Source organism: Mytilus edulis, chromosome 5, assembly GCF_963676685.1.
Source record: "Mytilus edulis chromosome 5, xbMytEdul2.2, whole genome shotgun sequence".
In the NCBI taxonomy this organism is placed as follows: Eukaryota; Metazoa; Mollusca; class Bivalvia; order Mytilida; family Mytilidae; genus Mytilus; species Mytilus edulis.
The window spans coordinates 49,688,702-49,714,445 of NC_092348.1; the positions used below are offsets into that span (position 1 = coordinate 49,688,702).

General features: G+C 33.3%; 1 protein-coding gene across 2 annotated transcripts; it reads left to right on the forward strand.

Moving 5' to 3' along the window:
• Window positions 1–3,500: 3,500 nt before the first annotated feature.
• LOC139525443 (DAZ-associated protein 1-like) lies at window positions 3,501–14,733 on the forward strand. Of its 2 annotated transcripts, XR_011664898.1 has the most exons (5): window positions 3,501–3,637; window positions 7,784–7,824; window positions 12,352–12,518; window positions 13,012–13,130; window positions 14,288–14,733. XR_011664898.1 is itself a non-coding variant. In XM_071320775.1 (4 exons), exons 1-4 carry the CDS (start codon window positions 3,609–3,611, stop codon window positions 14,315–14,317), a joined length of 267 nt encoding a protein of 88 aa, XP_071176876.1. In that variant the 5' UTR covers window positions 3,502–3,608; the 3' UTR covers window positions 14,318–14,733. The 2 variants fall into 2 exon arrangements, 1 of the variants encoding a protein (XP_071176876.1); XM_071320775.1 differs by lacking the exon at window positions 13,012–13,130 and having other exon boundaries at window positions 3,502–3,637.
• The last annotated feature ends 11,011 nt before the right edge of the window (window positions 14,734–25,744 follow it).

Below are 25,744 nucleotides of genomic sequence, written 5' to 3' on the forward strand. Positions count from 1 at the left end.
ATCGCAATTTTCTTATTCGACTGATAAAAATATTGAAAATCAGAGAATGCTATGCTGTGGTGAATACTTGAACAAAGAGATACATGTATCATTTACTGTTGTATGTGGAGTTGAACTCCTACAAAATCAGTTGCCGCACGAGAGTTTGCCTAAAAAAGTGACATTTAGATTTTGAAATGGTTCTATTAACAGACCTACAAGTTCAAATTTACTTTTTATTCGGTCAATGGGTATGAATGTCGTTTTGGGCGGCGTCGACGCTGTCCGGTGTTGATAGACATCTAAATAAATCTAAAAACCTCATATTTTCATTTTGTCATGCGTGAGGGGATCGGTTCTGATTGAGGACATCGTGAATGCGTGAGGGGATTTGAAATCATATCTTTTATACAAGCTATCAGTCGTTGAAAGTTGCCTTAATATGGTTAGATTGTTTATGAAAAAACAAATTTGTGTGCAAAAATAAAAATTATGAGATAGAATTTTGAAATAACAATAAATCACCAAGTTTTCTTTTTATGAATAAAAGTCTAACCAATAAATTTCAAACATGTGTCTAAATTCGTGGATTTAGGCAAATAATCGGTATAGTTTACTACCACAATTTGATATTAATTAATATTGTAATTTTCATTGTTATTGATAAATTTTATATCAGTATTGCGAATCTAATCCTGAATTCTGTCTATCCTATTTTTGGGATATTGTTTAAGAAATTCATATGTGACGTCACTTTGTTTATTTATGGTTTTGGAAAACTCGACTGTGAATTTTTATGTGCTGGTTTATGTTGTTTTATGTATCCGTTTTTATTGTGTAGTTAGTCACCGCTTCGATTTTATCATGTATATCTATTATAAAAATAGTCATTTTATAAAACATCACTGGTTGCAAAATTAGGAATTATTCGAAACAACACGGACGTTCTTGTTCAAGGCAGAAACCCTAGCCGTATTAGGCACAACTTCTTGGAACTTTTGGTCCTCAATGTACTTGTCTTGACTTTCGAACTTTTTTCATCTGAGCCTCACTGGTAAGCCTTGTGTGGACGAAAGACGTGTCTGACGTATAAGTTTTTTTTTTAAACCGGATACCTTTTGTTAGCTATAAATGGAGTGTTTCTCTGACCTATATGTTCTCTCATTTATTTGTATTGTAGTCCTGTCATGTAATGTTGTCTTTAAATGATATATTTACCATTGCCGTAGAAGCGGGAGGTTTGGCATGCCTCAAAACCGGGTTCCTCCCATCATTTTTTCTTAAAATGTCCTGTGCCAAGTCAGGAAAATAGCCATTGTTGAATTGTAATTCGTTTCTGTGTGTGTTAAAGTTTAATGTTGTGTTTGTGTTGTGTCGTAATTTTCCTCTAATATTCGATGTGTTTCCCTCAGTTTAAATTTGTAGTCCGAATTTGTTTTTTTTCAATCAATTTACGAATTTCGACAACGGTTTACTACTGTTGCATTTATTGGAAACATATTTGCAATTTATTGGTTAGACTGTTTATTCATATACAGAAACTTTGTGATGTATTGTATAAATCAAATTATTCAAACAAATATCAAAATTTGTATTTTCGCGATCCATCTTTTTTTTTTTTTAAATACTCAATACAAGGGGAGTTAACTCTTTTCGTAAAAAATGTATACTGGGCTGATATGAATTTTTTCAACTTTTATTTGTAGCTAGAAACAAATCGTTGACAATTTTTTTCCTTTTATTGTTCGTAAAACCTATCTTCCCACAATGTATTTTAAAATTCTATCTCATTAATTTTGTTTATGCCCAAAATGTGTTTTTTCATGAACAATCTGACCACATTTAGGCAACTTTCAAAGACTAACAGTTTGGATATAATATTATGATTTCACGTCCTCTCACGCATTCACGATGTCCTCAATCAGAACCGATCCCCTCACGCATAACATAATGAAAATATGAGATTTTTAGATTTATTAAGATGTCGATCAACACCGGACAGCGTACACACCGCCCAAAACGATATTCATACCCATTGACCAAATAAAAAGTAAATTTGAACTTGAGGGTCTGTAATTATAACCATTTCAAAATTTAAATGTCACTTTTTTAGGCAAATTCTCGTGCGGCAACTGATTTTGTAGGAGTTCAACTCCACGTACAACAGTAAATGATACATCTATCTCTTTGTTCAAGTATTCACCACAGCATAGCATTCTCCGATTTTTAATATTTGGATCAGTCGAATAAGAAAATTGCGATTTAGAAATGTATATACCTTTCGAAGCGGTTACAATTGCTCCACTCAAGCACAACCGGAAAATCCTCTCACGGTTTTCATTGCAGAACCAAATGTTCTGCGTGTGTAGATTACCAGCCGTGATTAAGGTAAATCTCTCCTCGGTTGATCTTCCTCTTAGCATACTATTGAGGGAAAGAAAGGCAACTAATCTATACTCAATAAACCTTTCAATTTTGATTTTTTTATTTAAACCAATTTAAAAAGTACACCAACCCGACCTTAAACTGAAGATGTAGATTATACGTACGTCAATAAGGCCGTGGTCACACCAAACGCCATGTACAGTAAAAAAAATCGGAATCCAGAGCTTTCCCATACGTATAGTGCTATATATTATAATTGAAAAAACTGAATAAAAGCGTTTGCACAAAATCGGACCCCCCCTCCCCCCCATCTTTATTAAGTTAAGTGGATGCTCCTTTATAAAAGCCATTTTGACGATTTTCAGTAGTTTTAAGAGATACCAAAGATTTCTCGCATAAGAAAATGTAGGCTGCATCAACATGCTAAACATACGAAGAAAAAAAAATGAGATGTTAAGAAGCACTATATTTCTATCTTCTCTGTGTGTTTCTTTTTCTTTTGTTGGTATTTTTTCTCCAAGGAGTATTTTGAAAATTGAAGGGGGTACTGTTTTTTTTTTATATTCCTAAGTGTGTTTTAACTGATCTCAGATACTAGACAAAAAAAATAATTTACCTCACACTTTTTTTTAGTAATGCATTTATGAGTAAATCGTTGTTTGAGTAAAGACCAGTGGCAAATATTTCTTTGTACGTCCAGTCGATTCGGCCGGGACGACTTTTCAGTCAAATGATTTTTTGTTCGGAAATGATGATGCTATGAAACTTGATAAGGGGTTAATAAAGAAACGTCACGTGGTATTTATAACAAATAAATATATCAAGTTTATACAAATATTTCCGTAAAGAACTTTATTAATAATTGTTATAAATATCAATCTTATTCAAAAATTGTTTCTTCTTTATATATATTTGATAAAATTGATGTTCTAAATGCCAAGTTGTGTGTACACTTAACCCCTTTACTCTGGGTTGGGAACCCCCCCCCCCTTTCTCCCCCCTTTTTTTTAATCGGCTGGATCCGCCACTGCAAGCTATCAGTATTGCTTGCATCAGAGACATATAATACAATTTATTTATGAAGAATATTTTCCCGGGTCGAGACAAAATTAATGGGCGACGTTACCTTTTTCGGAAAAATCAAACGGGATTTACCGAGGCCTTCCGATTTATCTTCCGACGCGCACTTGCAAAAAAGAAGAAACGCCATTTTTTAAACTTAGTCAGATACCTTCTTATTCACAATGGCAGACCGTGGACGAGATGACCCAGGGTAAGAACAGCCGAGTATCTTAAACCACTTTATATTTTAACGTACGATAATACTATCGATAGGCGTTATCACAATTGTTTAGCAAAAACATAGCCATGACAGCCAACTACTTCGGCATAGAACAGGAAATTCTTCTTCTTCTTTCTTCTTCTTTTGTTACAGAAAACCATCAACGTACTGATGTTTACTTTCCGGCGCATGTCTGGTAAATGTTTTTTAATAAATTTATGTTGGTAATTTTTGTCAAAATATAAATTAACAAAATATTTCTTATTCAAAGTTGTTTTTGGTCATATATTTTCGTATTTTCAATTTTTACAATTTTTCTTTGTTTTTAATTTATACAATTTTTTATTTAGTTTTTAAATATTACATTTTTTATTTTTAGTTTTTTTGGTATAAGATAAAAACAAGAGTATCTGTTTATTTCAGATGAGGGTAAGTATCAAGGAGCACGTCGTGTGTGAGTGCATCCTTGAAGTTTTCTGTGGTACTGTTTTTGGTAATTTCAGGGGTTAGTTTGTTCCAGTCTTTGATGGTTTGACAGAAGAAAGAAAATTTATAGCTGTCTTTATTGCAATGAATTTGTCTGTAGGATTCTTTATTGGTGGATCTTGTAGTAGACTGACTCTGTTGTAATACATTTTGCGATGGAATGGCTATCTTTTCATTTACAATTTTGTGGAACATTATAAGCCTTGTTCGTAGTCGGCGTTCTTGTAATGTTTGCCATTTCATGGTATCTAGCATCTCAGACACACTGCTGGTGTTGTGATGTCTATTGCACACATACCTTGCTGCCCGTCTTTGTACTTTTTCCAGTGATTTTATATTTTCGTTTGTAAATGGGTCCCATACAGTACAACAGTATTCCAACTTTGGTCTTATGAGTGTTTGGTATGCTCTTTCTTTAATTGTTTGCGATTGGACTTTAAGGTTTCTTCTGATAAAACCTAAGGATTTATTTGCTTTTGCAGCAGTTTGTTGGATGTGGGTGTTCCATTTTAGGTTTGCTGAGATAGTGATGCCTAAGTATTTTGCATGTTTTACAGATTCTAAGATGTGTCCATACATGTTATAATAAAAGTGGATGGGATTTCTTTTTGTTGTTATATTCATGATGTTACACTTGTCTGGATGGAAAGACATAAGCCAATCTTTTTCCCATTGTATGGCAGCTTCTAGGTCTTCTTGAAGCTTGAGGCAGTCATTTTGAGTTTTAATTTGTCGGTAGATTATACTGTCATCTGCAAAGAGTCTGATTTTGCTATGTTGGATGTAATCTGGGAGGTCATTTATGTAAATTAAGAATAGTATCGGTCCTAGCACTGTACCCTGTGGGACTCCTGATGAGACTGGTATTTTTGAAGATGACATGTTTTCTAAAAGTACTGTTTGTGTTCTGTTTGAAAGAAAGGAGTCTACCCAGTTAATGATTTGATCTGATATGCCAAAGTATTTCATTTTGTATAGTAATCTTTTGTGTGGTACCTTGTCGAAAGCTTTAGCAAAATCCATGATAATAAGATCTGTTTGTATGTTCTTGTCGTTGTTTTGGAATAATTCATGTATCAGTGAGATGATTTGTGATTCACATGATCGTTTTGCCCTAAATCCATGTTGTAATTCATATAGAGTGTTGTTTGTTTCTAAGTGATTCATCATGCTGCTTGCAAAGATATGTTCGAGTAGTTTACAAGCTATGCATGTTAAGGATATAGGCCTATAGTTGCCTGGGTTGTGTTTATCCCCTTTTTTGAATACAGGTGTGACATTTGCGTGGTTCCAGTCAGATGGTACTTTGCCTGTTTGTAGTGATCTTGTAAATATTAAAGTGAGGATATCTGTACATATTTCGATGTTTTGTTTTAGTACTTTGCCTGCGATGGTGTCAGGACCAGTTGCTTTATTCGGGTTTATGTTTTTGATTAGTTTGTAAACACCATCCCTAGATATTCTAATGGGTTCCATTATAGGGTGTTTACTAGGACCTTTGTCTGGAATGTTAGTGTTTGCTTCAGATGTAAAAGCAGACTGAAATTGTTTGTTAAGTATATTTGCTTTCTCAGATGGACTTGAGTGCAGTGTACCTTCACTTCGCAGAGGAGCTATGCCAGTGTTTTCGTTTTTCTGGCTTTTAATGTAGGTGTACAGTTTTTTAGGCGTATTATTGAAGCATGTTTGATCTGGCTCCTTTATTTCAATATCGAAAATCATGTTTTCTATGTATTGCCAGTACGAGTTTCTCATTTCTTTCTGGAGCTTGGTTTTTATCTCTTGGTATTGTTTTTTATACTTAGGATTTTTCTTTTTCTTTTTGTATAATTTGTTTTTCTTGTTGATGAGCTTTTTAAGTTGGTAATTTACCCAAGGTAGTTTCGATTTGTTACCAATGCTTTTTGTTGGAATATTCTTGGTAATAGACTTTTGGATGTTGGTTTTGAACGTGTTCCAAAGTTCATCAAGATTTAATTTATCTTGATCTTGTTTAAGTTCTTTGTATGTTTCAGTGAGATCTTTTTCTATTTGCTCCCAATTTGCCTTTTTGTAGTGAAGTACTTTATGAGCCTGTTGTTTATTTTGTGGCAGAGTTAAGTTTATTTCACTGTAGACAATGTCATGATCACTTGCTCCGATTGGTGGTAATGTTTCGACTCTATTAACAAATGATGGATTGGTCATACACAAAAGATCTAGGGTTGTGTCGTTTCTGGTGTTCTTGTTTATGACCTGTGTTAAATTGTTGTCATTTAATATATCGAGGAGTTGTTGGTGTAGTGATGCATCAGGTTTACTAGGTATGACTGCTGGTGTGTTCCAGTCTATGTGGCCAAGGTTGAAATCGCCACTTACCCAGATATTTGAGTTTGTTTTCTTACATAGAACTCTGTTGAGTGAGATACCAAGTTGTTCTAGGGATTCTCCTTTATCTGATGGTGGTCGATAGTAAGTGCATAGGTAAAGTGATTTGTTACCTTCATAGGAAATTTTTGCCCACACATTTTCACAATAAGTATTTTCAGATAAATTAAAAGATAAACCGCGTTTAATTAATATATTGTGGGTGAAATAAAGTCTAAATTCAATAAGTATGGTTGTTTTCAAGACTAAAACATTATACATTTATATGATATACCATGTATACGTACTTTGAATATTGTTATAATATGTTTATAAAACTGGTCCTTTGTCGGCTTTGTAGTCCTTTGTAAAATAATATATTTTTAGCTCACCTGGTCTGAAGGAGGGCTAAGTGAGCTTTTCTCATCACTGCGTCCGTCGTCGTCGTCCGTCGTCGTTAACTTTATACAAAAATCTTATATTGTGAAACTACTGGGCGAAATTAAACCAAACTTTGCCACAATCATCATTAGGCTATCTAGTTTAAAAAATGTGTGGTGTGACCTGGCCAACCAACCAAGATGGCCACCATGGCTATAAATAGAACATTGGGGTAAAATGTAGATTTTGGCTTATAACTTTGAAACCAAAGCATTTAGGGCAAATCTGACAAGATGTTAAATTGTTTATCAAGTCAATATCTATCTGCCCTGAAATTCACAGATGAATTCGAAAACTGGTTGTTGTGTTGCTGCCCCCACAATTGGTAATTTTTAAGGAAATTTTGCCTTTTTTGGTTATCTTGAATACTATTATAGATAGAGATAAACTGTAAAGTACTAAACTGCAATAATGTTCAGCAAAGTAAGATCTACAATTAAGTGAACATGACCAAAATGGTCAGTTGACCTCTTAAGGAGTTATTGCCCTTTAACAATTTTCATTTAGTTTTTACAAAATATTTTCCTCTGGAACTAAAGGGCCAAGTTAATTATAGATAGACAAAATTGTAAGTAGCAACAATGTTCAGTAAAGCAAGATCTCAAAACACATCACCATCACCAAAACACAATTTTGTCATAAATCCATCTGACGATTGTCTTTGTTTGATATACATATATACCTGCAAGGTGAGCTACACAGGCTCTTAAGAGTCTCTAGTTTATGATCCCACCATCATGATCATTTCAAAGGGAAAAGCTTCACTTCTATTTCTAAAACTGATAACAGCTATTTGCTAATCATATCTTTAATTTTATGCAGGTATTTAAATATCAAAATTTTGATATTGTCTTTCCTTTTCAGCAAATTTTTTGTTGGAAACCTGAGCTGGGATACAGACAATGGTAAGTTAAAATAACCATACCAAATATTGTGGAAATGTAGCTACATAACTTTAAAATGTTTGTACCACTGATGAGAATTATTGCTGCATGATATTTTAACTTTAAGCTCTCTAAGCCACAGGGTAGCTCTTGAAGAAATTGCAGGATCAGATTCGACAATTAGGGGCGTGGCTGGCAATGCGCCCCATAAATTATCAAAGTACATGTATGAGTTGCCTTAGCTGCTGAACCGTAGCTCTTAGGTCCTTATGTCATTTTTACTATTTGCAAAGTATATAGTGAAAATATAACATCAGGTCCTAAGGCTAAGAATGAGGGTTGTCCACAGCTAAAAAAAGAATATTTCGTTAATTAAACCTACAAAATTTTTCTTCTCAAATACAAATGTAGGTACATCTTATTTTAGAAAAATATTGGGTCTCACTAATTAGCAAATTGGCAGGGTCATTGAAATACTGGATGTCTGTCTGGTTTTGTATGCGCTTTCACATTTATAAGGCTGTGTTCACATTGACCTAAACTCTGTGTTGTGTAAGTGTAACTCACACGTAAACTAAACAAAATTACATTCCCATTGATAAAACTCAATGTTTATATGTAGTGTAAATCAAGTTTTGTCTACATGCAGTCGATACTTGATGTAGGCCTTGTGTAGATTAAGTGTACACAAAACTAGGCATTTAAAACATTAGTTTCACCATGCATATTTAAGGAAACAACGATTTTTTAATAAAATTGATATTTATAGCAATTATTTATTAAGTTCTTTACAGAAATATTTGTCTTAACTTGATATATTTATTTGTTTTGTTTAGAAATAAAACTTAACGTAACTTTATTAAGCCCTTATCAAGACTCAAAGCAGCATCATTGCCAAACATATAATTCATTTGAAAATTAAGGTCTTTCCGAATCGACTTGACTTACACAGAAATATTTGCCACTGGTTTTTACTCAAACAACGATTCACTCATAAATGCATTACTTCAAAAGTGTGAGGTAAATGTATTGTTTGTCTAGTATCTCGGATCTGTGAAATTACACTTAAGTAAAAAAAAAATTACCCCCTCCCTTTGCCAAATACTTCTTGGAGAAGAAATACCATTTGAACAAACAGAAAAGATAGAAATATAGTGATCCCTAAGATTAATCCTTCTTCTTCGTCTGTAAGCACGCTGTTGCAGCCTACGTTTTCTAATGCTTAATCGAGACATCTTTAGTATCTTTAAACTACTGCAAATCATCAAAATGGCTTTCATAAAGAAGCAACCACTTAACTTCCAAAAAAAAAGGGGGGTTTATTTTGTTTATTTATCTGAGTCAGAATTTTTTCCTGCTCAAACGTTTTATTCCGTTTTTGGAAAGATTAGAACTTGTTCTAAATCTTTACTTAGGCACCACCCTCCCTAACAACAGGACAGGTTAGCTACTGTTACTAAATGTATTCACACTGAAATATAGTTCCCTATGGTTCTCATGTATTAACAAGAATGTATGTCATTAAGGTGTGTTGATGTGCAGGCTTTTTAAAAAACACTTTGATTAGGTAACTGGGTATTGATTCAACTAGTATGATTGACAACTGTCATTATCACTAAACAATCAGAGACAAGGTGGACCTTTAATTACAATGCCCCACCTCCTAAACTGCCAATAAAATTGACCACATTACCTATCAACCTCAGTCTTACATAATTAGACAGACCACTCAATATCCATATAATTCTTAAGGCCACACTTAAAAATATTTTGGTTTGCCCAAACCCTACCCAAAGGTTGAGACAGTGGGTAGGTAGGTAGGCATTTTCTTTTTTTTTTCAAAAGAAGAAATTGAAGTATCAGATGTTTATAAGTCTTCATGCCTATTTGATTAAAAAAAAACTTCTTCAAATCAGGACAATAAAAGAATTTGAGTAGGCAGCTTTTTTCTGGGTAGGTAGCGTTTGGGCAAACAAACCTATTATTTATTATGGCCTAATACACAAGTATTTGACCTCATAATTGAATACACAAATGTGTATATTAGATGTTTGATATTTATAAGGATGATAGATTTATTTATTGCCAATTACTTTTGATCAACATTACATAAAGTGATTCTGTAAATTTTATCTGAAAGATAAATGATTAATGGATTAACAAGATCTTAAAAAAAATGAAATATGAATATAAATATGAATAAATAAAAGGTATTCAAGTAAGGCCTATAATTTACTTGATAAATTTCCAATAATCATCTGTAATTAATCAACAATTAAATTAGTACACTTTTTTTTATCAGGAATTGGCTTGAAACAGTTTAAAACTTTTAACTATAACAAACCATTTTTTATTAGTTTATTTCCCATCAATCATCATGTCTATTTAAGTCATTTGAATTTTTATTAGAAGTGAATATATATTTTTGCAATCAAGAAAGAATCCACATTTCAATAAGATAAGTTTTTTAATTGGTTTACGTTGAAAAAGTACATTTTCAATGCCCTGTGTTGAAAAATACTTTAAAAATTGATCAAAAGGCACTCTGAAACTTTTAATTTACAATGCCATATAACCTCTGTTTCAACTTACAAAATGCCCCAAAACAACATTTTCAATTTTTTTTGTTGACACTTTAAAGTTTTAAGCTGTTGGTCCAGATTTATGTCTTACAAGGATAGTTGGTAACATTTACTAGAAGAATTTTTGCATTTTTTTGTTTTTTTGAAACATGTTCAGAACCGGCAACGTAATTTTGATAAGATATAAACTGCAGTTTAAATACAATTGTGCAAATTAAGAGACCCATATTATTTAATTTGAGCTCATTTTATCCTCACACTGGAAAAGCAAGTTTACTTCTAAAGACCTGCTGTAAATGCAATTTTCAGCAATTGTGCTTTATAAATGTTAAATTTTTCCCCACCATACCTTAATATGAAATAATTTAAACTACTCTTCTAATCTTTCCATGAGTGATTTCCATCACTTTGATTTTTTCCGATGCTGGTAATCAAATTTTTTTTCTTCAACATTTAACACTATAATGTATGGGGAAATTCTTGATTCAGAATATTTTTTATTATCTGTAGAACCAGAATTGTTTTCTTTATCCCTAATAGTAAACAGGTTTATAGTGACTGTACATGGCGTTTGGTGTGAACACTGCCTAATTTTACTGTATGACTGAATTTTTAACACTCGTTTCATGTCAAATTCAACAAGTTCGAAAATCCGTGTCAATCAGGGTAATGCTCCTTCAATTAGTTACATTGCATTTGTTCTCAAATTGACTCAATCCTTGATTTCTCTCTAAGATATTTATAAAAAAACTCAAACAAAATTAATTTATTTCCCTTTCAGAGTCCCCCAGGAGTTTTTGGATAGCGCTGTAGTAAGCGCGTAGTTTTCGACAATTCTCAGCAACTTTGTTGGGGCACGCGGTTTGTAATTGAGTTGTTATGTGTTTTTCTTATATTATGCTATTGACGTTTTCTCTTGTAATGATGTCCTCATCCTTCTCATGGAAATTTGTTTGTTAATGTTATTGTCTGGATATAGAAGAAGAGTTTTTTTTCTCCATTGTAAACTCATATAATCCTCATATCATCTGTGTATAAAACCCAAGGAGAAGTCTTTTCCATGATGGGTCTATACCATCCTGCCTATGTGAAGATTTCTTAGCACTAACAGGTGATGTTGCAGAACTTGTAGGACCAACAATAACATTTTTTAGCATAATGATTTCTCATTTTTCTGACCTTAACGTTTTATAACATTCAAATGGCTTCATCCAAGCTGGACATCGAGAAAGTGAATTTCTCAAGTCATATCAGCTTGGGGTTTGTTTTTCTAATCATATATCCTCTCAATTGTTTTCAAGTTAACAATTATTGGTTTGATTAGGTGATCATTAAAACTTTAGAGACTTGCTTATTTTCGGGTTCGCAAATTGTAACAAACCCCTATGTTTGATTGTTTTTAAAATCATCGTTTGTTCAATGTTTGTAAAAAAAAGTTTGTGAGGGTAGTCATGAAATGCAGTCAATTTATTTCATCTCATTTCATTCATATGATATATGCCTCTGTACAAATGCTATATATATTCTTTTTATTAAAAAAAATAGATGTCAATGTTGAAATCCTTGTTTATATTGATCTTTCAAAGTCACCATTTTGTAAAATTTATTAGACTGTCACTGGTCCAGTATAGTTACTTAATACAACAGAAATAATTCTTACAGAAATAGTAAACCAGTCGATCAAGTGATCCAAGGTGAAGAATAAGCTGGAAATTTGAAAAAAAACATAGCGATTGGATAGCGCTGCAGTCAGTGCAATAGAACAGTGGGAAATTTTGATAGCGCTGAAAAGCACAGCCTTAAACAGCCTGGGGAGAACACTGTCAGACCCTTTGACTGATGAATTGTTTGCTGTGTGACTCTATGTCAAAGGTGCTTAAAACTGATTTAATCAGGTATTTTAAAAGTTGAATGGATATATGTGTAAATATTAACAGATAAATTAGCATTTTTTTGTATTTTGCAGACAGTTTATGGAACTACTTCAGTCAGTATGGACAGCTGTCAGATGCTGTTGTAATCATGGACAGACAAACTGGAAGGTCCAGAGGTTTTGGTTTTGTGACGTTCAGAGATCCAAGATGTGTGGACTCAGTATTACATCAACAACAACACGAAATTGATGGAAGACAGGTAAATAAATTTGAAAAAAAATAGTTCACTGCATGAACATGTATCTATATCACTATTTGATTTTTCCAAGGTTTTTGTCCAGATGTGATCAGAAATAGTTAAAAGAAAATGATTCTCATAATAGAATATTCATACTAAAAATTTGAAATTTTTGTTTGATTAAAAAATGTACAAAGAATTGAACATCAGGATAAATTTAAAGAAAATATTTCAACACCTTAATGAAAGATACATATAAATGTTTTATCAATCAACACATACTTTGGGATTAATATAAGTTGTATATTCCAGGTTAATGTGTTAATTAGTTTAATGCATTTCCATATGTTACATGCAAGATGTTTAAAATACGTGTAACTCATATTTTGTCAAAATCTCTAATGCAAACTTGTGAATGGAGAAAAAAATTAGCATGAAAGCAAAAGAGTATATTTGACTGGCAGCTTGTGAATGGACTTGATGGCAGAATAAAAAATTAATTACTATTATTTAGGTGCAATAAAGGAGTATATGCCTGTTGCAGAGGACAGAGCAAGAACAGGGCATGAGGTGGAAAGCTTGCTTTATGTATAAGCTTAACAGCAACACCTCAATAAATGTACAGAGTGATGGGTAAAGGTTGTGTTAATTTAGATGTGTGGACTTGACTGAATAAAACTTGGCTGTTTACACTTCAGAAATTCTATTGCATAAAGTTAACTTTCTGTTCCTGGTCATTTTGTTTAATTGGGAAAAAGTCTGTTGTGATGAGACATGAGAAGTTTGACAAAAATAATGTTAAACATTTTATAGATTAGTTTTATTCTTAGATAATGAATAAGTGGAACTAATTCTCCCACAATATTACCATATTTTTTGTAAGTTTGCACATAGTTAAGGTTATGACTTGCTTCTCTGACATTTAAGTAGGAGAAATTAACATTTTACAGTGAAACCTTGTATATATAAGGAAGAAGTTACATATCAAAGGATGTGTAATAAAATGTCTTGCTACTCAAATATAGGTAGATTTTTACCTGGCTCAAGATCCTAAATTTCATACTTACAACTTTTTCCTTAGTGATTTGTATGAGCACACTCCTACATTTACTGTTTTAAAAAAGGTTTTGGATTAAACAAATCATTTTAATTTTTGAGAATTATCATAATTCAGTGATAAAGACAAATAATGTTTTTAATTCTCAATTACTGATGAGAACTAAGTTGCAAAAATAAAAGGAATCCGGATTGGGTGAATTATTGATTTTCTGTACATAAATGTCCTAAAGATGATATAGTTACATTTAATAATTAGTATTTTACAATTGTAAAACTTTGATAGTCTGTAACCTAGATTTTTGTGGAAAACTTGAAGGACTGGGGCATTAAAGTTCAAGTAATTGCATAAATGATTTGAAATTATTTCAAAAATGTTAATTTCACTGAGTAGACCAATTTTGTATAGCAATACCAAAATTGAAATCATGGAGCCAAAGATGCTTTTTGAAATTTTTGTTATTGTCTACTGCAGAAGCAAATTTTTTATTGGGACAAGAAAAGTAAAATTTCATGAAATCCTGAAGATAACTTCTGTGAGGATGTACAACTTGAATGATAAAAAGGTTTCATTGTGTATTTTTTCAGTCAGACAATCAAGTAATTTTATGAATTTCTATTAACATCACTCCAAGTAAACGTTCCAAGTGTAGAAAAATAGAGTTATTCATCTCAAGTCCGAAATCTTCATTGTGTTGACATTATTTAATTGACCTTTTTCCACACTTTTTCAGATCAGTGCCAGACCTTGCAACAGCCGATAGATCAGACTGTTTATGGAGTTGAAGTGGAAAAAACAAATTTAAAATCATGTGTATTGACACCGAACTTGTGGTGTATATAAATCTCCATGATTTGTAACTATGTATCGTTTGTTGTATTGAAAATTCCATTTGTTTTTAAATATAAAAACTTCTCATTTTATACCACTGTCCTTCATTTGTTTTTAAATATACAAACTTCTCATTTTATACCATTGCATTTTGTACTTTGTAACAGTTAAAATTTTTATTAACAAATGTAATGATAATAATTAGTGTTTTTAACATTGGAGCAAAGTTATTAGTGTATCCAATCAAAAGAATAAATTAAAAATATTAGAATAACAACATTAATTTCATGTATTTTAATTGATCACTGTCTTAAGATGAAGTAAATTATATAAAGTCTTTGAAACTAATGTTGTTTGTATTGCTATGTGTAAGGCATGGAATTCCACCAGATTTATCTGACTTTGTCTGGCCTAAAAGAGACATGGGTATTGCTTTTCCAGTGGCGTCAACAATTGTGAAGTGTTTTGCTCTAGTCAGATAGTATTGATATTTTCTTCAGAGTGACATAACTGTCAGTACAGTGATGATTGCATGGCCCTATGCTTGGTGTCCAGTAACTTGAAATTAATGTTTCTGTCCTTCAAATGTCAATTTTTTTAAGTTTCCTGTAAAAAATTATAGCCTATTGAAGGTCAAAATAACTGTTTCTGATTACCTGGCCAACCTTGTTAATTTCATACCCCCATCAGCCATCTATTTAGGTGAAATTTGTTAAGGAACCAGACAAATTGTAGCTGTCCTGCATTCCCCAATGTATATGGTCATTGTTTTTATGTCCACAAGGCCCAAGAGGAGTCCATTAAGTGATACCCTTGACTGCCTGTCGGATTCATTTTTGCACCCACTCTTACACAAACAAATAACCAGTACCAGTACTTGTAGACATTCTAACTTCCTGAGTTGTGTCCCTTTATAACTTGGGAAATTGCTCATTATTTAGCTCACCTAGCAAATTGACCTTTTCTTGTAACTAAGCATTTGTAAATTAACATTTAAAAATACTTCTTTAAAAATCTATTGTAGCAAACTTTGCCTCAATCATTATAGAGAAATCTATATAAAAGAAAGTATTGGATATCCAAAATGGCTTAAAATAGAACAAGGGGGTAAAATGTTTTGTCTATTTTGAAATTTGTATAGGAAATCTAGAATTTAGAAAACCATTGTTCATAGTGTGTTTCTTATCTGCTTACCCTTTCCAGAGCACCTGTGATCAACCCAGTTTTTGGTGAGGTTTGTGTTGCTTAGTCTTAACTTTTCCACTTTGTGTTTTGTGTACTATTGTTCGTCTTCATATCTTTTTTTTAGCTATGGTGTCAGTTATTTTTCTAATGTTCCTCTTTTAAAGGCATTAAGTTTAACCCTTGTCCGTACATCCCAAAATTGGTTTTGGTTCTCAAACTTAAGTTTCCCTCAACCAAATGTTATGAAACTTGCACTCAATGATTGCTACCACAAAACACATACCTTGTTTGAAATTTGGCCGAGTCACTTTAACTGTTCTACAGTTATGCACCTTTATAAATAGATTTTTTTTTTTATGTTCCAACCGCTAGACAAGTTTTATCCTTTTCCTTGTGTCCTAAATTTGGTTTCCATCATCCAACTTACGTTAGCCTCAACCAAATATTGTAAGACCTACAGGTACACAATGCTTTTTACTACAAAACACCAATCAAGTTTGAATTTTGGTGGCTTTGCTTTAACTGTTCTAGAGTCCTGTCCCTTTACAAATGGGGAAAAAAAATCTTAATTTGTTTCCTTTCTCCAACTTAGTCTGTCACAATCAAATGTAATGAAACTTTTACACACGAAAAAAAAGATGTGGTAAACCGTATGATTGCCAATGAGACAACTTTTCACAAATTACATAATGACAGAAATTAACAACTAGGGTCACTACGGTCTTCAACAATAAGCAAAGCTTCATGGTGAGCTGTAAAAATCACAGGAATGATCAATGTTATTATAAAACTAAAGGCCTAGTTTAATTCTGAAAAAAATAATGAATAACAATGCAACAAGAAAACCACTGAATTGCAGGATCCTCACTTTAGATGGACACGTTCATATGAATGTGGCGGTATTAACATTTAAGAAGCATCCTTAACTTTGGAAACAAAGTAGAAAAAAGGCTCAACTCATCAGATGGATACAAATAGAAATACATCAATAAACAAAAACACTGGACGAGGCTGGGTACCTGTACATCCAAACAGCAAAATATCTGAGAGTACTCACAGTTGCTTACAGCTAGGTCAAAGCCAATAACAACTACCAGAAAAAATGTAATAACAAAAACCATGCTTCTGAGACTAAATTATCAGTACACATCCAACATCTAATGGAATATGTGTAAGGATTTATAAACATGTGAGAAAAATATGACCATATGCAATGCCAATTTACAATTATCGACAAGTAGTAGATCCATGAAAGTGCATTTGAATATAACAATAATATTTAGTTTACTTTTAATTAACTAATAACAAATTCAATATTAATACCAATAAAAACAATATTCAAAGATCAAATTACTGTGCTGAATTTGTAAACTTTAAGAATAAGTTGATTCAATGGATGTTTCAAAATTTCTACTACACTCACACCTAGTAGAACAAGCAACCATTCTTAAACAGTTTCAATCCGCTTTCTCCACTAAGGATACATACAACCTGCATGCGTTTTCATCTGGATGTCAGGAAAATAGCCGTCCACTTGCCATGAAAGAAAATGGTATATATTCAAATTACTTACAAAAATCAATCCAAATAAAGCAACATGAACGACAACATAAGAGCAGTGGCGGATCCAGAGGGGGGGTTCCGGGGGTCCGCACCCCCCCTTTATTTTGGCCGATCAATGCATTTGAATCGGGACATATGTTTGCACCTCCCCTGCACCCCCCCTTTGCCCTGGGCTAGCACCCCCCCTTTCGAAAATTCCTGCATCCGCCACTGATAAGAGGAAGATTACGGAAATAGCCCCATACTTGCTCTCATCTTCCAATCATCAATTGAAACTGGTTGTACCATCTGACTGGAGGATTGCCAATGTTAGTCCAGTCAATCTAGCATAAATTTGACCCTAACCTTGGAAGTAATAGACCACTTTCGAGTTCATCCGTCACCGGAAAAAACTCGTCAATTATACGCGCTTTTATCACCGTCATTTGTGCGTTTTGGGGCGTCGTCACTTCCCTTTCAATGTTGAGCGAGTGGTTGGAAAACTATAATTCTATATTATACGAATTATTCGGCAAATTGAATTCTCAAAATTGACAATCAACACTGCTGTCATTAGGAAATTGTCAGTAAGTACCTACAGAGCAACCATTATTTCTAGTTTATCCTGCACAAAGACGATCACTAAGACGCTTGATGAACGTAAATAGTGCAGGGATACAGGCGACCCCCTCTATCTGGTAAATGACGTCATAAAGGCGTGCATAATTGACGAGTTTTTGCCGGTGACGGATGAACTCGAAAGTGGTCTATTGCAACAGAAGATTTTTAAGTTTTAATCTTTACCATTATACGTTTACCCCAGATATACACAGAAAAAATCTCATTAAATCTAACTTGAGGAAAACTAAAAAATCACGATTTTAAAATTCCTATGGAGATTTGCATTGCTATGAGAGATAACTCGGCAAAAAAGGCAAATCTATCAATAAAACTTGATACAACATTAAAACTTTACCACTTCTATTCAACAGAATGTATTGATTCTTGATATTTAAGCCGTCTTTAGAGTAAAGCAAACAACTCTAAAGGTGTTTTCATATCTTTTATCGAGCTACAACCTAGATTTCATAATTCATTAGTTTACCATTTATAAGATTTTTCAGCATGTCAAGGTAAAGAATCTCAAATTGAATAAAACTAATTAAGCATATATTCTTTTTGTTGTGGTTTAGTTTCTTCAAACAAGGTAGATATAGATAAAGATATAAACAATACCAAATATTCACCTTATTTTTTTCAAAATAGTCACAAAGCCATAAATTTGCAATTTCTATAATGAAAAATGTGCAAAAAAAATCAAAATACCCCTAACACTTCGGCTTTGTACATTTCATAAGCAGAAGATAATAAAACATTGTCAAATACAAACTTATAACCCTATCAAAGTATCATACTTTACATGAATTTTAAGATATCAACCGAAAAGCGACAAAAAAAGACTCATTTTGGCAGAGTTATCTCCCTTTCCAATGTTAATTTCCATAGGAAATTAAAAATACTGATTTTTGAATTTTCCTCAAATTAGATTTAATGGAACTTTGTTCTGTGTATATTTGGGGCTTAATGCCACAGATTAGAACTAAAACATTTTCTGTTGCAATTAAAATGAAATTCAAAACAGTGTTGCTGTGGCCATTGATTGACACATTAAATTCATCCATTGACTGGGACAATTTAGGTGAACGTTTGTATGTAACGACCACTGCTCACTATGTACTTTTTAAAGACACTTAAACTATGGGGTCACCAAAGGTTCTCAACACCTTAATAAAGTAATTCGAAAAATTAATCAGAAATAACACGATGTTTTGATTTATATCAATTATATGAATCAAAACATAAAGGTTATTCCTGATTAGTTTTTCGAATTATTTTATAATTAAAGGCGTTAAGAAACCTTTGGTGACCCCACAGTTTCAGGGCATACGATACAGTTTTGATCCCGTATTTACAAGTTGATGAAAATTTGCATTTAGGCTATTTTTTAACTGATTAAATCAAATATGTCATAAAAAATATACCTTCATGTGCTACTTTTTGAGTTTAATGAGGTCGGAATTTTGTATATTTGCTCAAAATTCGGATTTATGGCCGTATTTTCCCTTTCGAAAGAAAGACATAACTTTTTTTGTTTTAAAAGATAAAAACAAATTTTTTTTTTGTTAAATAATTTGTAATTTCTGTAATTTATAAGTATTTAAAAAAATTATGCTTTTTTGTTCAGAAATAACTCATATTAATCAAATGGTCATGAATTGAGAAAAAAAACGTCATTTTTTGCTATATATTTTTCAAAATTAAAAAAATTGCACTATTTACAGTTTTATAAAATTTGTTCTACATAATCTCCCTGCAAAATGAAACAAAATGTCGTTTTAAAAATTGGGGGTCCATGCACTCGTTTTAAAATTAAATCAGTCTGAATGATAAAAATTAGTCGAAAAATGCATCTTTTTCCGATATGTCACAGTTTGACGTCGCGAAAATAGCATTTTACGTTAGCAACGTCATTACCTCCCCTGTAACTGTATCGTATGCCCTTAAATGTCTATCGTAGGTACGTCGTGAACAGTGGTCGTTACAGACAAACGTTCACGTAAATTGTCCCAGTCAATGGATGAATTTAATGTGTTAATCAATGGCCACAGCCACAGTGTTTTGAATTTCATTCTAGTTTGAAGTTCAAACATAGTTTGACTGGACAATTAGCCCAATCTTCTAGAAAGGAGAGAGAAATGGACATTTTGGGCAATAACGATATGCTCGATTTAAATAGGGAAATTGAATTAGTTCCTTTTCTAAACTGTGTTCTACTTACCCATTTTTAACGCATTTTCAGATTTCTATCTAGTTCAGCTAATATGCTGATACCATAACTTGATAGCAGTAAAAATTATATTAAATGAAGCCCTTCGAAAATTACAAATAACTTGATTACTACATTAACCAGATGCTCCACAGGGTGCAGCTTTATACGACCCATCGAACCTTGAACATTGGGGCAAGTATGAACACAACGTTCAAGCTTGATACAGCTCTGAATATGGATTGTGATTAAATAGTTGACACAACACATGTTTCTGACACATAATGAATGTGGTATAAGAACTTAAACTTAAAAACTTTAAATTTCAAATTGGACATTACCTATTATGGTCCAATATCCAAAATCAAAATACATGGTTAGATTAAGCATATCAAAGAACCCCAAGAATTCAATTTTTGATGAAATCAATTAAAGTTCAATTTTGGACCCTTTAGACCTCAATGTGGACCAATCTGATAACCGGGTCCAAACATCAAAAATCTAAATAAATGGTTAGATTAAGCATATACCAAGGAACCCAATATATACAATTTTTGTTGAAATCAAACAAAAGTTTAATTTTGGACCCCAATTTGGACCAACTTGAAAACTGGGCCTATAAATAAAAATCTATAGACATGTTTAGTAACAGCATATCAAAGAACCCCAAGGATTCAATTTTTGTTGATATCAAACAAAGTTTAATTTTGGACCAACTTGAAAACTGGTCCCATAATAACAAATCTAAGTACATGTTTAGATTCAGCATATCTAAGAATCCCAAGGATTCTATTTTTGTTGAGTCAAACAAAGTTTAATTTTGGACCAACTTGAAACTGGGCCCATGATAAAAAAATATTTAAGTACATGTTTAGATTCAGCATATCAAAGAACCACAAGAATTAAATTTTTGTTTAAATCAAACAAAGTTTAATTTTGGACCCCGATTTGGACCAACTTGAAAACTGGGTCAATAATCAAAAATATAAGTACATGTTTAGTTTAAGCACATCAAAGAACCCCTAGGATTCAATTTTTGTTAAAATCGAAACTTAGTTTAAATTTGGACCCTTTGGACCTTAATGTATACCAAATTGAAAACGGGACCAAAAATTAAGAATCTACATACACAGTTAGATTCGGCATATCAAAGAACCCCAATTTTCCAATATTTGGTGAACTCAAACAAAGTTTGATTTTGGACCCTTTGGGCCCCTTATTCCTATACTGTTGAGACCAAAAACTCCCCAAATCAATCCCAACCTTCCTTTTATGGTCATAAACCTTGTGTTTAAATTTCATAGATTTCTATTTACTTTTACTAAAGTTATGGTGCGAAAACCAAGAAAAATGCTTATACTTGGGCCCTTTTTGGCCCCTTATTCCTAAACTGTTTGGACCTCAACTCCCAAAATCAATCCCATCCTTCCTTTTGTGGTCATAAACCTTGTGTTAAAATTACACTGATTTCTATTTACTTGTACTAAAGTTAATGCTGTTATATAGTTATAAGAGAACTAGTTAAATGAATTTGAGTTATCATACGAAATGTTGATGAACCGAGTCCGACAGACCATCTATAATACAATTTGTCAGCCGTCATCGGGTAAAAACGACAAATCAAAGAATTCAACTCTATAGAGAACTAATATAGGACAATGGTGTAGATTAAAAATTACACCACTCCAGACCCTTTTGTTTTCCACATAATTAATATCGCCAATAATTAACAAGTTCCGGGTCGAATCCGATACCGATACCAATAGTATATTCACCTGTTAGCTATTACCTTATCTGTACGTTCCGCATTTGACAGGCGCACCACCAAACGGTGTATTTAGGATTTTGTTATATACACGGGTCATAATCAAAGGGCTGACAAGTTAAATTCAATCATTATCAAATTGTTCCCTTTTGTAGTTTTATTCAGCAATCAGCAAGACTTTCTAAGATAACTAATATAGGACAATGCTGCTGATTAAAAAATACTCCATTCCTGGATAGCCAAGACCTTTTGTTTTCCAAATAATTAACATTACCAATAATTGGTAAGTTCCAGGTCGACGGGTTCAAACAGAAAGATTGAAAGCAGAGAAAACTGTGTATCTTATAATCGACATGACTTTATCTGATGACAATACCAATTACTAAAATAAGGCTTAGGCATAGTTATATACTTTAATTCAGTCACGGACCCACGATATCACGGGTGTGTACTTGTATAGTATATACATGTACCATACTACATCCTGTCTTCGACAATAGTATATAAAACCAATATAGATCTTCCCCTTAGCATGGTGAATATGTATATTATTCATATTTACAGTATTTTTGTCGATGTTGGTTACAACTAAGGTAACATATTCTGACATTAAGATTCTAAGAAGGATTTTCAGTTATACACTTTGAACAAAAAGCTGAAATATCTGAAATGCTCTTAATGGGTTGGAGATATTGAGGAAACTTTCTTGTTTCTGGATGACAATTGTAGAAACTCCACCAAACTTTAAAAATTTCACATATTCAAAAGATTTTTTAATATTTCAGTAATTTGATTTTCACCATTTCCAAGAAAAAGGTTTATTTCATCGAAAAAAATGTCTTCGTTTACAACGATGATTAAATTACATAAAACTATAACAAATGCTGAGAACTTTCATTAAATGTTTACTTTTCTAAATGAGTTTAGTAATGAAAAGAAAAGAAAACCTATAGGGTTGTTTATTAAATAAAATTACATCCAATGTTTGGCACTGTGTCATTTTCCAGGGGATCTTCTGTTAGGCAGAACAAATAAAAGTTGACATTACTCTGGAGTTCAAAAGGGAAATTTCAACATGTTTCTAATATTCATGTAAGATATACAGCATCACAAGACGAGCAGTATTTGTTATTAGGATAGCATTTTGAGAAGAATACTGGAAGGTTATTTCTGATTTCAGTAATCGATGTCAAACATTTATAGTGCAGGGGCGGATGCAGGAATTTTCGAAAGGGGGGGGGGGTGCTAACCCAGGGCAAAGGGGGGGTGCAAAACATATGTCCCGATACAAATGCATTGATCGGCAAAAATAAAGGGGGGGTGCGCACCCCCGGAACCCCCCCCCCCCCCCCTGGATCCGCCACTGTAGTGATTGATTATAAATTTGCAGTACAAGTACAAGTTGACATATTCTTGTGTTCTGCTGTTACATAACTGTTCCAATCTAGGAGGAGGATCAAACACGCACAACATGTTTAACAATGCAACATTCTTTGTGTCTGTCCATAATCAGGAGCCTGTAATTCAGGGGAAAAGAAACTATGAACTCCTGTTCAAATACATTAATGAGTAATATTTAAGAAATGAATGCTTCTTTTTGGAATTTTAATGAATTTTGAAGTAAAAGTGTTGATTGTGCACACATTTTTAGAATGAAGCACTTCCGCACCTCATACAAAATGAGCTTCGGTCAAAACTTTTACAACCCTATCAAATCACTAAAAGAAGAATTCATTTCTAATGATTTCATTTTTATGCTAAGACCATGAATTTTTTTTTATCAAGTTTTTCTTTCATTTACCTGTGCACTTTTTTGTGGAAGCATGTGTCATCACGAATGTAACATTTCATTTATATATGAAGGTTAATTTTTGAATGACCTGCGATTGTTGTTAGCCAATCAAACTAACAGATTCTCATGAAACATACATGTAATGTAATTATTATAACATGAAAGGTACCAAATTTATTGGACTAATTGCACATTTCGACAACAAATGTTTCTTTGGTGATGCTACAGGCAATAACATTTGAAAATGCAAAACTACAAATTTTAAGAGCTAATATAACCAAAACTAGAGGCTCTCAAGAGCCTGTATCGCCCACCTGACTTTTCTTGGTTTTTGAAATTATATGTAAAAAAAAAAAATGGCTACAAAGTAACAACACTTGGCCAGCACCTCAAAAGGAAAGGAACAAACATGTTTGGTTTCGTTCAATTAAGTGGTTCTCTAAAAGAAGAAATTTGTATGCATTCCCCATGGGTCCTATGTTAAACTATGTTGGCGGCCATCTTGGATGATGGATCGGCTACAAAGTAACAACACTTGGTCAGTACCTCATAAGGAACATTCATGCTATGTTAATTTTCATTCCATTAAGTGGTTCTCTAAAAGAAGTCATTTGTATGTGTCGTGGGCCTCAATTCTTTTTGTTGTCTGGGGGGACTATGGGATTGAAGTCACGCTTTTCGTTATCCAAATTTTATTTTACTGCCATTTAACAAACACATGTATGGCAGACGACACTAATTGTTCGCCGCCGACAAACATAAAAAAGGTATACAGTCCCGTAAAATACAAAAAACAGACTAAATTATTTCCTACATTTCCGGTAACCAGAAATACCAAATAGAGGTATATAACATATGCATTTCCCATAACTGAGTCCCCAACTGGCGATCATCTTGGATGGTGGATCGGCTACAAAGTAACAACACATGGTCAGCACCTCATAAGGAACATTCATGTTATGTTTGGTTTCATTTCATTAAGTGGTTCTCTGAAAGAAGTCATTTGTATACATTTCCCATAGGGTCCCATGTTAAACTAATTAAAGTCCCCCGCTAGCGGCAATCTTGGATGATGGATCGGCTACAAAGTAACAATACTTGGTCAGCACCTCATAAGGAACATTCATGCCATGTTTGGTTTCATTGCATTCAGTGGTTCTCTAGAAGAAGTTCAAAATGTAAAAAGTTAACAACGACGACGACGGACGACGGACGCCAAGTGATGAGAAAAGGACCAAAAAATAAAGCCAAACCACGACAAGGAATCATGTGTATCAGGCGCGGATCTAGAGGGGGTTCCGGGGGTTGGAACCCCCTCTTTGCATTTGAATGGGGACATGTAATTGGAACCCCCCTTTGTCCTGGGTTAGGACCCCCCCCTTTTAAAATGGCTGGATCCGCCCCTGTGTATGATAGAGATACCTTTGTAACGAATTTACGGTTTAAGAAGGTTATAATATTTCTACAGTTGTATATTTTTCGAAACCACTTTGCATTTCAAGGTTGCTATCAGACGCTTTACCTGTACAGTTGTTGCTAGGGTGCTCTCTTCGAGGTCCGCGTTCGAAGTATAAATAGTGGTTAGCTATTCAGTATGAAGGTCGTTAAAAACTTCCATATATATATATATGTGTAAGATGTCATTTGTACGGAAGACAGCAGACAGTGAACATCGGAAAGGTTGGAAAGGAAGTAGTTTATAGCAGGCAGTCGGTTAAGTTTAAGTGAAGTGTAGTGCTTGGAACCTGCGACAGAATATAGAAAGGCTGAGACTGTTGGTTAGGTACAGATTGTCCAAACAGGGCTGGTGCTAAGGTTTTGCGTCTTGCATCTCTCTCTATTGCAGTGAGTGTTTGCTGACATACCATGCCTTAGTGCTGCCCAGTTGTTCAGACAGTTATAGACATGTTTATCAAATAAAGTGTTATACCTTTTAGGTTTCAGACCAGTTCCAAACATTTAGGTTTCAGCTCAGTTCCAAATATTTCGGTTTCAGACCAGTTCCAAACATTGAGGTGGCGTCAAAGTAAAAAATTATAATAGCCTTTCAAGACGTCATAATTATTTGGACTAGTATCAGACCAGTTCCAAACATTTGGGTTTCAGACAATAGTTCCAAACCGTCTAACCCGTTCCAAACATTTAGGTTTCAGACCAGTTCCAAACATTTAGGTTTCAGACAATAGCTCCAAACAGTTGGTTTAAACAGTATCGGACTGAAAGGGTTTTAAACAGTTTTAATTCAATA

Excerpts from the sequence above, each read along its gene's own strand:
- LOC139525443 (XM_071320775.1), top strand. The coding sequence starts at position 3,609 with ATGGCAGACCGTGGACGAGATGACCCAGG. Across the intron at positions 3,638-7,783 it reads CGTGGACGAGATGACCCAGG|CAAATTTTTTGTTGGAAACC; the intron begins GTAAGAACAGCC and ends TTTCCTTTTCAG. Across the intron at positions 7,825-12,351 it reads GAGCTGGGATACAGACAATG|ACAGTTTATGGAACTACTTC; the intron begins GTAAGTTAAAAT and ends TGTATTTTGCAG.